A 13,739-nucleotide genomic window follows, 5' to 3' on the forward strand; every position below is an offset into this window, starting at 1 on the left:
CACACACACACACACACACACACACACACACACACACACACACACACACTTAAAATAAGCATAAAGGAGATACCATAAAGACAGTGAAGAGATGAAAAATAACAGTAGTAAATGCAGTAGTAAATGCAGCAGAACATGATGTGATGGGTGCTGGAGCAGTAAGGAGATGGCAGAATGGCAGCATGAAGGGAGCCTGAGAAAAAGGGTTCAGAACCAATGTCTTACAGAAGTCTGAGCATCTAAACATAACATGCACACACTACTTCTCTGTAAAGTGTTCAGTTGTCTTATTTTTTTTCTTGGCGCAAGAGCCAAGCAGATGGGAGTTTTTCTGCATCTACAAAAAGATGTGCTCTTAATTACACGGCACAGAATGATTTTGCAAAGCAAGAATCAGAAATGCTTCTAAGGGGCCTTTTGCGCCTCTTCTGGAGGACACAGTCTCTAATCAGATAAATGTTCTTAATAAATGGGTGCAGTGACCCAAGCAGGGTCCTTAGGCATGACCTGATTAGTTTTACATGCTGATAAAAATGTACATTTTATTTCTAGTTTGAATTTGTCTAGCTTCTGCTTTCTGCCACTGGATCTGGCTATGCCATTGCTGCTAGACTGCTCCCCATCTAGATACTTTCAAGACTGACCAACTCATCCCTTAATTTCTCCTTGCATTCCTAATCTCTCATAATCAGATATGCTTTTCAGTCTTCTAATCACTCTCACAGTTCTTTAAACTTTCTCCAATTTTTCAACTTCTTGTTTGAAGTGTGGACTCATAAGTAGATGCACCATTCCAGAAACAGTTACATGAGTGCCAAATACAAAATACAGTCTCCCTACTATTTGATATCCTCGTTTGTTTAGCCAGGGATCACTTTAGCCAGGGTCGTATTTTGAGTTCTCATCCAATGCAACTTTGAAGTCTTTTTCAAAAGTACTGTTTTCCAAGACAGTGTCCCCACCCTGCAAATCTCATTTGCATTTTTTGTTCCTACATGGATTATAGTTACTATATTGTATTTGCTTGCATGACTGTAACTATTTCTCTCTCTAAATAGACACAGGGAAAAAACATACAGCAAAAGAAAACCACTGTCTTGTTCCAACACAACCCAGAGAGATGTTACCACTGTTTGACCTTAGCATGTGCAGGCTGATTCACATAGGATCCATATGTCTGGAAAAGTCTGTGACACTGTAATAGCAAAAAACTGACAATACTTTGTCTTTAAAAAAAAAAAAAAAAAAGATTATTTTTACGCTTCAAATTAATTCTACAAATTAAGGAACAAAAGAGATTAGGCAACGGACCGCAGCAATCAAGCAATTTTTGTTTCACAAGAGTTTGTAGTTGCATGGGTTTTTCAGAGAACTCTCAAGAGCTTTTTAGGGAACATAACTGGTCAGAGACTGATCAGTATCTCATGTCCTTGTGATGCTGCACACCATTTTACTGCAAGCTCAAACTGTATCTGCACTAATCTGAAAGAAATGATGAGCAATACAGAAAAATCTGCAACTAAAACTGAAGTTGTAAGTATACATTATATAAGAAACGTAAGTTCACACAATAACTGTCTCCTATTTCTAAAGGGACAGTCAATGTATTTTAGCAGAATATTTTAAGTTTCCCTTGGCCACTGAATTTTAAGGGAGTTAAAAGGCATGTCTGAATTTCTTCTGCAAATGTTCCTATTTATAGTATGCATGTACTGGCAGTTATATTCTGCTGGAAACTAATAGGAGTTAAAAATAAAAAACAGATTTAGACATTCCCATTTCTGTTCTGAGCTCATCTTTACCTGACACGAAACACATCCAGCTCTCCAGCAAGTTTAAGTAAAATGTTAGTAACATGTTTACCTACTACTCTGTACACTAGTAAAAGCTAGTGAACATATACTAGTAACTCTGAAAATCAGTTACAGACATTTATTTTATAGATTAGGAACATGTGTCTATGCAACTGAAACAAAATATCCTTTACCTGTTCATGAAAGAAAAGACCCAACATATTTTGTCAGTCTCATTTTCAGAGAACTAATAAATTAAAAAATCCACATTGCTATATTATGCTTTTAGTAGGACCATCAACTGGAAAAGTCTTTGTAGTCTAATCAAAATATCAGAAGATGTAACAACATACTGACACTATACAAAGTAAAAGTGATCTATTTCATAATTTATGTTTCCAAAATGACCTCACAATGCAGAGCCATATACAGCAAAAACACATGCTCTACTCAGATGAGAGAGAGAGAAAAAAAACACGATGCTCCCAGAGTTGGGTTTAAAAAACCAAACAGGTTAATGGCATAAATAAATATACGCTGAACCAATGATGCACTATGTACTTACAATAATCTAATTGGTAAAAGGTAATTAAGTTTGGATGTCTCAGCTATTACCAGTATTTTGTAACCATTAACTAGTCACACAATTATACCAAACAACTATAAGTGCAAAAGGTACTGCTGAAGTTTTACAACTGCAACTGTAAATTGAAAAAAAAGTTGATCTCTGATGCTTTTTTTATATTTAGAGGTATGCCCTGAACCCTGATTATTAATTTAGATCTTGAGCTGTTATATTTAATAAAACAACAGGAAATGCAATCACTTACAAAACAGCCAAAGTGTTGAAGCTGGTTAGCAGATGAATGCTATATAGTTTAACTGAACCAGAAGTAATTTTCTGCAAGCTGCTTATCACAACTGTATTGAGGTAGATCTTTTACTGACGTGGTTAAATTAGCCTTGCAGAACTGTCACGAAAATTTATCACACCCAGCACAATACCCCTCTAAGCTGCCTAAGCATGATACTGGGAGGGGGCAGGATATTTACTGCTCTGACTAAAACAGCATATGGTTTAAGACAAGGGAGTTTTTGAAGGTTGTTTGCATTGCTGTACATGTATTGCCTTTGATAAAGAGGATCAATAGCGCTTGCTGACCTGCCCAGAGGGCAGGATGGTTGTTACGAGATATGTGTTAATAAGCAAGTCAAGTTATACTCAGTAGAGGGATTTCAGCCAGTGATCCTGGATTAATTTTTATTGGCCTGTACTGGGAATAGTTTGCATTGTGCCACTGCACAGGTATCTGCTTTAATGTTGATGCTTTTAATTTTTGGCTGCTGGCTTCTGAGACCGTTTTTGAGTAGTTTGGTTTGGGTTGCAAGCTCTAAAAGCATACCAAATATCTGTTTGGCTCTAAAATAGGAGTGACTCCCTCTGCATGATCAACTGGGGAAAGCATCCCTTTATGGTAACAAGGCCAGATTATCAATTTTTTTTCCTACAAAATCGGTATGTTGCAGTGAACTTGTGCATACAAACCAAGTCCATTATTTTAATGGCTTAATCATATCCAAATAACACTGGGCGTCTTTAAATGTGCTCTGGAGGTTAAAGCCCCCACAACGTCTCGTGTATTTCATGGATTTCATAGACATTAGGGCTGGAAGGGACCTTGGAAGATCGTGGAGTCCAGCCCCCTGCCCAAAGGGCGGGAACTCAGCTGGGATCATAGGATCCCGGGCTTCAAAATGGTGGTGAGGGGGCTTTAACTAAAGTTCGCCACCATTTTGAAGCGTGAGGATGCTGAATACATGCTACGCAGAGGTTGCTGGAGAGAAACAATTAGCACATTCCAGCAGACTCGATTAATGGAGTCTGCTCCAATGCACTGTAATTATAGCGTGTTGTAGCAGCGTCCCCGCACATCTACAGGCACCCTCTTTGTCCAAACTACATTTTAACCCACTGCATTGCTACCTTTACCTGAAAGTTACTGGACTACACTCTTTCTTTTCATTAAATAGTTAAAGGTTGTTTGCACTATACCTGAAGAGCCATATAAGCACTATGCCATCCATGTGTCCTGCCAAAAATCAATAATTTTACTGAAATAATGGAACACATTTTAATACTTTAGCTTTCCTCCAGAAAGATCCTAAAGCATTTTTAGAAATGTTCTTAAACAGATCACTCAGCTACCATTAAAATGAGGTGGAACATAACAGCTGTAGGAGGAATTTAGCAAGGCAGAATTCAATTATTTGAATTGTAATTTCACTATGGGATACCATCTGCCAGCCTTGGGCCACAGTCTTGAAATCTCAGGTTTACATGTGAGCCCTGGACACCATTGTGACTACCCCCTGTGTATTATTTTAAGGGCCATTAGTCAAAGAAGGTCCTACATAAACCAGGAGGCTACTTTAACTTCAAAATTTTTAAAACTCAAGGTTATATAATAAACAAAAGATGGCCTTAAAGTGACTATGACTGAATTCACTTGCATGGTTTTGTTGCCAGTCATAATTCATTTAACTGGAATTCTTACAATTACTATGTAGGGTCTAGTTAATGATGAATATGTGAATTGCAACCTTTGGGGCCATCTGTGAATCTGTAACTATTGCTGCTTTTCCATTTAGTCTTTGTCAAATAATTTAGCTTTTCTCCTTTCTTTGTAAGACTCAGTGGGTACTTCCCCATGAGCATGCAAATGTGTATCCCTGAGGACAAATAGCAGCAACACATAGTTGTGCTGCTGCTACTTGTCCCCAGGGAACACCTCTGCATGCACGCTGAAGCATGTAGCCCGTTGACCCGGGTGGAGTAGGGAAGTCTGGAGCCAGCACCTGGGCTGGCCCCAGCAGCCTTACCTGGGGTCTTGGGGGCCTCTCAGGGCTGCAGTGGTGGTGATCTGGGCCTGTGGAGCCTGGCCAGGAGCTGAAGTGTGGGGCTGTGGCTGGCCAAGCTCTGGTTTTGGGCAGCACATGCTGCAGCCATGTGTGCTGTCCTGCTTTTTTAAAAACTTTTTTTTTTTAGATTACCAGGATTTCCCAGTATCTAATTTTGGCTCTGCACTGCAAATATGCAGCGCAGAGAAACTTTTCACACAAAGTGCATGTTCCTGCTCGTGGGGAAGCGGCCAATGACTGCTTTCAGCTGAAAGGAAAATGCTGAGGGTGATGGATTTTACATAGAAGCATAACATGCTAATTGAAGAAAAAAAGTGAAAAATTAAGTGCTAGCTAATGAAATTATTCCCCTTTCTAAATTGTTGATATCAGCATTTACTAAAGAATTCTAAATAACTATCATCTTAATCAGAATATGCTTTCCCCCTCAATAGTTCCCAGCAATCCATATACTTTGTAGACATAATACTTTAGTATAATTCTGCAAATAAAGTCCTGTACCTTGAAAACTTAAGTTTAATTTTCTCCCCTTCCTAGTCTGTGTATTGGGGTTATTTACAACATGTATAGAGATATATTTTTTTAAAAAGCGGAGCCACTTTTAACAGAGATTAGCCAATAGGCCTTGGTGTTTTAAGAAGCATTTTGGTATTTTGGTTTAAAATTGTTCTGAAAATAAGCTAACTATAATTTATCAGTAGTGCTTCCTCCTTAATACAGTTATATCACAGAGGTCTACAGTTCTACTTATATCAACATATAAATTTAAAAGAGAAACATGAAAACATTAAGTGTATAACAAACTGCCAATGGCAAGGCTGTTTAGAGCTAAGCCGTTAGCACTTCCTCTCTAAAATGGACGAAATGTCTTCTCCAATATTTCCAAAAATACTTTAGAGGCATGAATTATTAAACTTTGAAAAAGTGCTAGTCGGCAGGTTCACTCACGGCTGTTCATGTTATAATTAGAAGCTATCTCACCCTTCTTTTCCAAGATGTTCCTTGTACTCAAGTATCTATACTCTGTTACTTTATAATATATGCCTACACATAACTAGTAGGGGTGTGCAAAGCGAGCCCTATTTGATATGGATTCAGCCCGAATCAGGGACAGTGATTAGATTAATTTATTCAGATCACTGTTCCTGATTCCATTTGGCTGAATCTGAAGATTCAATGCTGATTTGGAGAATCAGCAATTTGGCCATAGACACAGCTTTAAATGTTTTTTCTACATACCTCGAGCTACCAGCGTGGCTCGTGAACGCTGCGATGCTGGGGCGCATGGAGTGTCCCACAGGAGTGCAGGGAGGCCCTCCACATGCTTGGCAGCGAACCCAGAAGTGGACCAGAAGTACTTCTGGTCCACTTCCGGGTCTGCCGGGAAGTGAGCAGGGGGCTGGCTTGGTGATCAGCCGCAGTGGGGACCCCGGGTGCCCCCCCATACCCAGGAGGCACCAGTCGCCAAGCCGGAGGGCCTTAGGGGGGAAAGGGGGCAGGGCCCCAGTGCACTCCCCAGCAGTAGACCAGAAGTGCTTCTGGTCCACTTCCAGGTCTGTGGCCAAGTGTGCTGGGAAGCCCCCCGCGCTCCTGTGGGACACTCCACGCACCCCACCATCACAGCATTCATGGGCGGCCTGCTACCTAGAGGTATGTAGAAAAAACATTTAAAGCTGTGTCTATATCCAAATCACCAAATCTTTCCAAATCGATTCAAAGGGTTCTGATTCAATTTGGAGAGATTAAAGGGTCTCCTGATTCGATTTGGATTTGGAGATTCAGCCACCGAATTGGGCTGAATCTCTGCTGAATCGAATTGGGGGCCAAAGCTTCACACAGCCCTAATAACTAGTTCCACACATAGACATATATACACAATACACACATACACTGCTCGCTTTTCTGTAAATGGACTAATTTCAACTCATAAAGGATTTTCTATTAAAGAACTTGGCAGAAGATTGACACTGTGACAGTTCCAACCTTTTTAAAAAAATAGGCCACTTAAATATGAAGTTTATAACAAAAACCTATGCCAAATTGATTCAATTTACATTATGCTAGTCTGATCCTTTAAGCACAAGTGAAGTAAGGGACTGAGTGGCACCTTCACTTCTGTTCCTATTATAGTGGCTACAGTCTCATGGCTACTGATCCTTTCAGAAACAGCAAGAGGCTGATCTAAGAAGAGGCTGATCTTAGAAACCTGATTCTGGTAATTTTTCCTCCAGAACCCAAGATTGGTGAGCTTCAAGGCTACTATATATTACTACATACTATATTATATAGATTGGTTAAGCTTTTGTCTGCCTGAAGCATCATGATGGCAGGGTATAAGGCTTTATATATCTTTACTGTAGTTTTGCTTGGAAAGATAAATATTTACTAATTGTTGTGCAAACACTGTGAGATGATCTGGTGCTGAAGAAACAACTAATGTATATAATGCTTGCAATAAATATAATGGTAGTATTGGGGTGATTTTTTTTAGTTGTCCAGGAAATGTATGAAGCAAGGATTTTTTTGCATGCAATACCTTTCATTGGGCCAACTGCATAGCGGGAAGGATAAAGTCTTTTGGGTACCAAGTACAGAGCAAGTATAAATCAGTGCCTGAAAGATTGTGGACAAGTACTTGGTACCAAAAATTGTGTCTATATCCCTCCCAACTATACAGTTAATCCAATAAAAGAAAACACCCACATCAATCTTTGCCTCCTCTAACAAATGTAAACATACTCCATCAGATTCTTCTAATTATTTGAAGCCAGCACCTTTACTTTAAGCTAGACTCACACTTATTCACACTTGTCTGCTATCAATTTGTTTTTCTTTGCAGTGTCTTCTAAACGTGATGAATCAAAATAATTATGTCCACCTCTTTTTATTTTTACTTTACTGTGCATTTCTAAAGACCATTCCCCTGACAAATACTGGGTAACCCCAATAGCCATTTTCTCACCAGCCCTTGCAATTGAAGGGTAGCCTTCACTGCATTCCCTGTTAAAAATGTACCTAAAAAAAGGCCTTAGAGTATTGTGAGAGATGATGTGTTGCCCTCCACATGGGTTTAAATAAAGAAAAAGCTTTAAATTACAAAGAACATAAAAATATACATGTGTATAGGATGTTCTGTGTTTTCAATACTTATTTAAATCACTGGGGGTGTCACTACCTCCACTTGTTATGATATCAACTAGATGGACCCTTATCACATCAGTTTATAAATATGCTACCTACTACTTTGAAAGAATTGTTTCTTTACATTTCCTTTCCAGCCAGTCTGAGTTCTCCATTACTTTCGCTGAGCCAGAAGCCCCTGTCACTTCAAACAGAGAGTGCGGCAGGCCAAGACTGTTGTGTGAGGCTGTAGCAGAGGAGCAAAGGCTTCCCATTAGACAAAGGGGCCAAGAGGCCTGGAGCCCGCAAAGGGTATGGCTAGAGCTGAGACCTGGGAGATCATGATCCTGAGACAGTAGACCTTGGGCAGAGGTACAGTAAAATAGGCCAAGACCAAAGGGCCTCAGCCCAGACAAGGTCCTAAGACTCAAAGCTTAACTCCCCCCTGTCCTCTAGGGGCAGCCTCCCTGTCCAATCACAACATCAAAGTATGGCAGGCGAGACAACAGGGTGGGACCCTGAGAGGCCAGAGGGAACAAAAAAAGAGGAAGGGTCCAGGCAGCCACCAGGGGGTGATTTGGCTGCCCCAGCACTGGACCTGCTACAGATCTGCTGTATTAAAAAGGTTTGTTTTTTCATTTTTTTCCATTGCCACTTTGGCACCTGTAAATTTTGAATGAACTTTAAGGTCTTAATAACAACAATGATAGAAGAGAAAGTATTATGCTGGGTGTAAAAATAAGTTGGTGCTGTGACAAAATGTTATGGTACCAAACTTATTTTTAACACTGCTAAGAAAAAAATAAAATAGTAACAAAAATTACAAGTTCGAGGGTTGATTTCTCAAAGGTGCCGAACATTTGTTGCACCTGTTGTCCCCTACTGATGTTTTGGATGCTCAGTATTTCTGAGAGGAAAATTCCAAACCAGCATTAAGTAATAAGATCAACTTGGGGACAAGGAAACAGAACACACGTAGCTGTGCTGTTTGGAATTCACCCGGCTGTGCTGAGAGTTTACAAGCATTTCAGAATACGTAAGATCCTATCTATCATACCTTAATAAGTCTTTTTGAGATTTCTTCCTTTCCTCCATTTACCCCTGATTTATGCTATACAAACTCAGGTCTTCTGCTAAGGAGGGCTAGAAGAGACTCTCTTTGAAGCCAGCCACCATTACTCCTTATTTAGACAGAAAGGCTGCTACTGAATGATGCAAGGTACTCTCCAGAGACTTAATAGTGCTGTCACAATATTTGCAAACCCTGGGAGCTGGACAGTTAGATCAGGCATTAAACAAGAATTCCCATAAAAGCTCCCTTACTAGTTCACTGCTTCTATGCCCCTTCACCCATGGTGAAGAATCTGGACTTAAACTTCAGCCTTTAAATTGCAGCTAGCATACACAAAACAATTAACCGCTACAGAATTAACTTGTAACCCTTGTCTATAAAAAAAAACAACCCTTGAGATGAGCAGCTCAATATATTGAATTTCAAGGCCCCCCAGAACCCAATACCAAGAAGGTTTCCTGCATTTACATCTAGAGAGCTTGGGTTAGGTTGTTTTGTGTATGCTGGCTGCAATTTAAAGGCTGAAGTTTAAGTCCAGATTCTTCACCATGGGTGCAGGAGCATAGAAGCAGTGAACTAGTAAGGAAGCTTTTATGGGAATTCTTGTTTGATGCCTGATCTAACTGTCCAGCTCCCAGGGTTTGCAAATGTTGTAGCAACACTATTAAGTCTCTGGAGAGTACCTTGCATCATTCAGTAAGGTATGTTCCCTTTGAGTCAAATTTCCTAAAGTTTGTAGACAAAGTTCTACATATACCAATCAGTTTGACGTGTACAAATGCTGATGTTTCCACAACCCAGTTTCAATTCTGCAGATGGCTGGCTCACGTGTAATATTAAGACATGTAGACACTATTGGAACCGAAGATCAGCAAATTAATTGAATGCAGTTCTATCTTTATACCTGGTGTTTCCTAGCATCATGCAGAAGGGCATAGAGGTGTATGGAAACACAAGGGCAGGGCTTCTTTTGTCAGTGGCAATTCCAGAGTCAGGAGGAAGGCCATACAGACATTCTCTTAGTCTCTCTATGCCTTAGCTTCCTGTCATTGAAAAGGGAAATAGCACCTCCCCACCCACAAAAGTGTTGCTAAGATAAATGCATATAAAATACAAGAGACACTGAGACATTACATTACTACATGCCTTTCTTAAAGAACCTGGTTCCTGGGATTACAATTAACATAACACTCAGAGCTTTCATAAAAAAAAAAAAAGACTCCTGGTTGTAAAGAAAAGCTTGGAAACATGACCTGAAAATAAGAGAAATATAATAACCTACCAGTCTACTCTGTGCAAATATAGGTCAAAAGGACAAGGGTAACACATTTTGCCTTCTATTTTTAAAAGGATTTAAAAAAAATTTGATATTTAGAATTGTTTAACCTCACTGTGGACTAACTAGATGTGCAGAGTGATGGGTCCTTTGTCCAACCCTAGAGGATCCTAATTAACATCTGCTTTAACCACCAAATTGGTTGCAGTTAGAAAAATTAAAAGTAAATAACTAAAATAGGTAGGTAAAGACTTTTTCAGACAATAGTTTTCCCTTCTTATTTGACTGATTACATTTTCTTGGTAGTGAATATTTTGCCATTCAAAACATATGAACAGATTTTTTTTTTTTTAAGTGCTGCACAATATATAATATTGGCAATTCTCCTCTCTCTCTTGCCTATGGTAATGGGCAGGAGAAACAAGTTTTACGTTATGAATAAATATGGAAACCATTATTCAATTAAAGGAAAATAATCTATATACATCAAGTTTAGTATGCAACATCCTGCTCTAAAATTATAAAGGAGTGAACTACGATTTCTCAGCATTCCTAACAGAATTCTCTGTGGTGAAAACAGAAAATATTCCAAGTCAATACACAATGAGTTTCAAAGGTGCTGAGTACCCAACAACAACTACAGACTTTTAAGAAGCATTCCTGAGGTTGCATAAAAGGATCTAATTCAGTAAGGAAGAAACAGTGATCAAATAAATTAACAGATTATTTTTTTTCTTTTTAAGAAGAGGAGGTGAAGAATAGGAACATATATTTAACATTTACATATGAATAGTGGTAAGTACAATCTGAATTATTAATTTTTGAGATCTTAAAATCTTTTTTTTTTAAATTTGGTAGTTTTCAGTGTTTACCTCTGCAATCTCTATCCTTTTTGCGAGTTCATCAAGTGAAGAAAAGCTGTCTTCTGATAGACCCTCCAGGGAGTTGTAAGATGCTTGTCCTGGGGAAAGAGTTTCCAAGTCCTCTTGATTTTCTAAGTTTGCAAGGGATTCTTCAGTGTCTTTTATGCTACTCCATAAATATCTGACAGAGAAATCCTCTGATTCTTCATTATTTACCTTTTCCTGCTTCTCCACCTGCTCTGCTGCTTCTTGTCTTTCTTTGCATACTTTTGGATGTGCAGTACTTGTATGTTCAGGTACTTTATTACTTCCATAGCACATGTTTTCACAAATGTTTGATGCAGTTCTATCCTGTGGGGATTTTCCACCATCATCTCCAGACTGTCTCTGCTGCTGGTTTAATCCACTATTTCCTAGCTGGCCACTGGCAGTTTCTGCAGTGCCAGCACAGCTTTTTGACCTGAGTAAATGTCTGTCAGCCTGTATATTTTCATCTTTAGAAATCAAATCAGGAGGCATGTAATCATCATCTGTTAAAACAAAGGTGTCTACCATTGGCTCACCAGAGTGTTCTACTCCAGGCTCCTCAGCTGTGTCTTCTGTTTTTGCCACATCCTTAGAGAGCTGTGTTTCTCTCTGCTGCAAACTGTTGTTATCTTTACCGGCATCCCCAGATGATAAACAGTCAGAACAAGGCCTGCCCACTGTCCCCGTGGGCTGGGTGTGGGGCTCCAGTGTTGAATCAGCACTGCAGTGCTGCTCCTCCATGTGGTTCTCCCCTGCAGCTACCGGAAGACTCACTGCCTCTGTAAGCCTATCAGTTTTGCTTTCATACAGGGAGCTCTCACTCATCTCTCTCTCGCTCTGCTGATTTTCTTTCTTTGGTCCAGTGCCAGGCCAAGTTTCAATACCTAAGTGCAATAGAAAGACACTTCCAGTATTTTAAAATGATTTAACACATCAGCACTGTGGGGGAAAAAGGTATAATGAGACTTGATAGCATTGTACACTACTACTATAAAATGAATTTCTTTCTGGTATAGGTGGCTCTACTCCAGTTGGAATAAAGCATCACAAATTAAGCGCACACTTCTAAGTTAAGCACACGCTTGAATTATTTGCTAAAAAGGGACTCGGTTAAAGTAGAGCATATATTTAACCGTTTTACTCAACAAGTGTCTAAATTTCCTTCTCAAACATATTTCATGCACAGAACTAAATGTATCCTGGGGGGGACGGGAAGAGATACAGTATCAGAATTATGGAAGAAAATTGTTTTCTGATGCCACTAGAAGGGGGTAACTAGGAGATAGTTATATTATCGCATATAATCCACCCTCATCACTGTAATATCTAGGTGCATTTTACTCTAGTTTAAAAAGACAAATATTACAATACTTTCATAAATCTCTTTTCCTTGAATATTTAACTTATTCATTAAACAGCAAATAAAATATTTGATTACAGGTAACAACATTTACAGCACAAAAATGTTGCTTTTTTGACTCCTGTACAGTATGATATTTAGAATTGTTTAACCTTATTGATGACCAATATGATGTTTATATAAAAACAAATCTATTTTTAATTTAGCAAATTTTTCTACTCTTTCTTTTCAATCCAAGATACCAATGGAAAGCTTTCTAAAATGTATTTCAATTCTTCTAATCTTTATGTTAGAGAGAAGTAGAAACACTTTTACACAAACAATGTGAATTCAAGAAGATCCAAATTTGTAAGCAACTTTGGTGAGGAAATAGTAAGGTTTTTTTAATAGGCAAGTAATTTACTAATGATACCTTTCTAACAGAGTAGGAATTTAAGATAGAGTATACTTTCATTGTCAAAATATGATCAGAGATTGGCCTTAAGTGGAACCTCAGATCCAAACATCATCCCCCAGTTTGTGAGAGATGGAAGAGAGTATCTGGGATTCAAATGCCAAAATAAGGTCTATGTAAAAGAACTCCCAGGAGAAAGTAAAAATTTCTGCACCATTCAATCTAAATTATCAGAGCACTAAGATTGTGCTTTAGTTAGATTTGAGATCTGAATTCTAGCCTAAATCTAAACAGGATCCAAACACTGCCTCCTTTGTCTATTTCTAAAAATTATGAGAAACAGTCATGTTTATATGTCTTAAAGCAAGAAAAGATTGTATTAACAGCTGCTGAACATTCTAATATTTTAGGAGTTAATGAAATACAAGCTAAAAATAGTAAGATTAGAAATCATATGCAAAACCACAAAATCTACTTCAAGATGAAGAAAAATCAGAACAATGTTAATAGATGAAAGGGAAGCAGAGAAGGTAACCCAAAAGGGATAATTACGAAGAAATGGGTATGAGATAGGAATGGTTTTGAAAATTAAGCACAAAAGACTGCGTAGGTCAGGGAATTTGTAATGGGATACTAAGCCCTCCATGCACAGGTCACCGGTTCAAATACAGCCCAGATTGTTAGTAGCAGGATGTTGTAACCATCTGTCTATTTTTACCAGTAGATACATCCACATTACAATAAGCATGTTTGCTGAGAGCAAAGGCAAAGATTAACTGGATACAGAAATTAAATTACCTAAGAGTGCACTTTGAGGTTATGGTTGTAAGAAAGGGGGTGCATCTACATGAGATACTGCAGGGTAGTAGCAACAAGCTACCGCACCATAGCTCGTTGCTATTGTGCAGTAGCGCT

At 38.8% G+C, this 13,739-nt stretch overlaps 1 protein-coding gene across 1 annotated transcript in view; it reads right to left on the bottom strand.

The window, feature by feature from the left end:
* CNST (consortin, connexin sorting protein) overlaps window positions 1-13,739 on the bottom strand; it is a 128,371-nt gene that overhangs the window by 11,172 nt on the left and 103,460 nt on the right. The window contains exon 10 of the mRNA XM_019527188.1: window positions 11,053-11,954. Within this exon, the coding sequence (XP_019382733.1) occupies window positions 11,053-11,954 (902 nt within the window). The remainder of the gene's footprint in view (window positions 1-11,052; window positions 11,955-13,739) is intronic.

This window comes from Gavialis gangeticus, unplaced genomic scaffold (genome assembly GCF_001723915.1).
Source record: "Gavialis gangeticus isolate Ggan-Ray unplaced genomic scaffold, GavGan_comp1, whole genome shotgun sequence".
Taxonomy (NCBI): domain Eukaryota; kingdom Metazoa; phylum Chordata; order Crocodylia; family Gavialidae; genus Gavialis; species Gavialis gangeticus.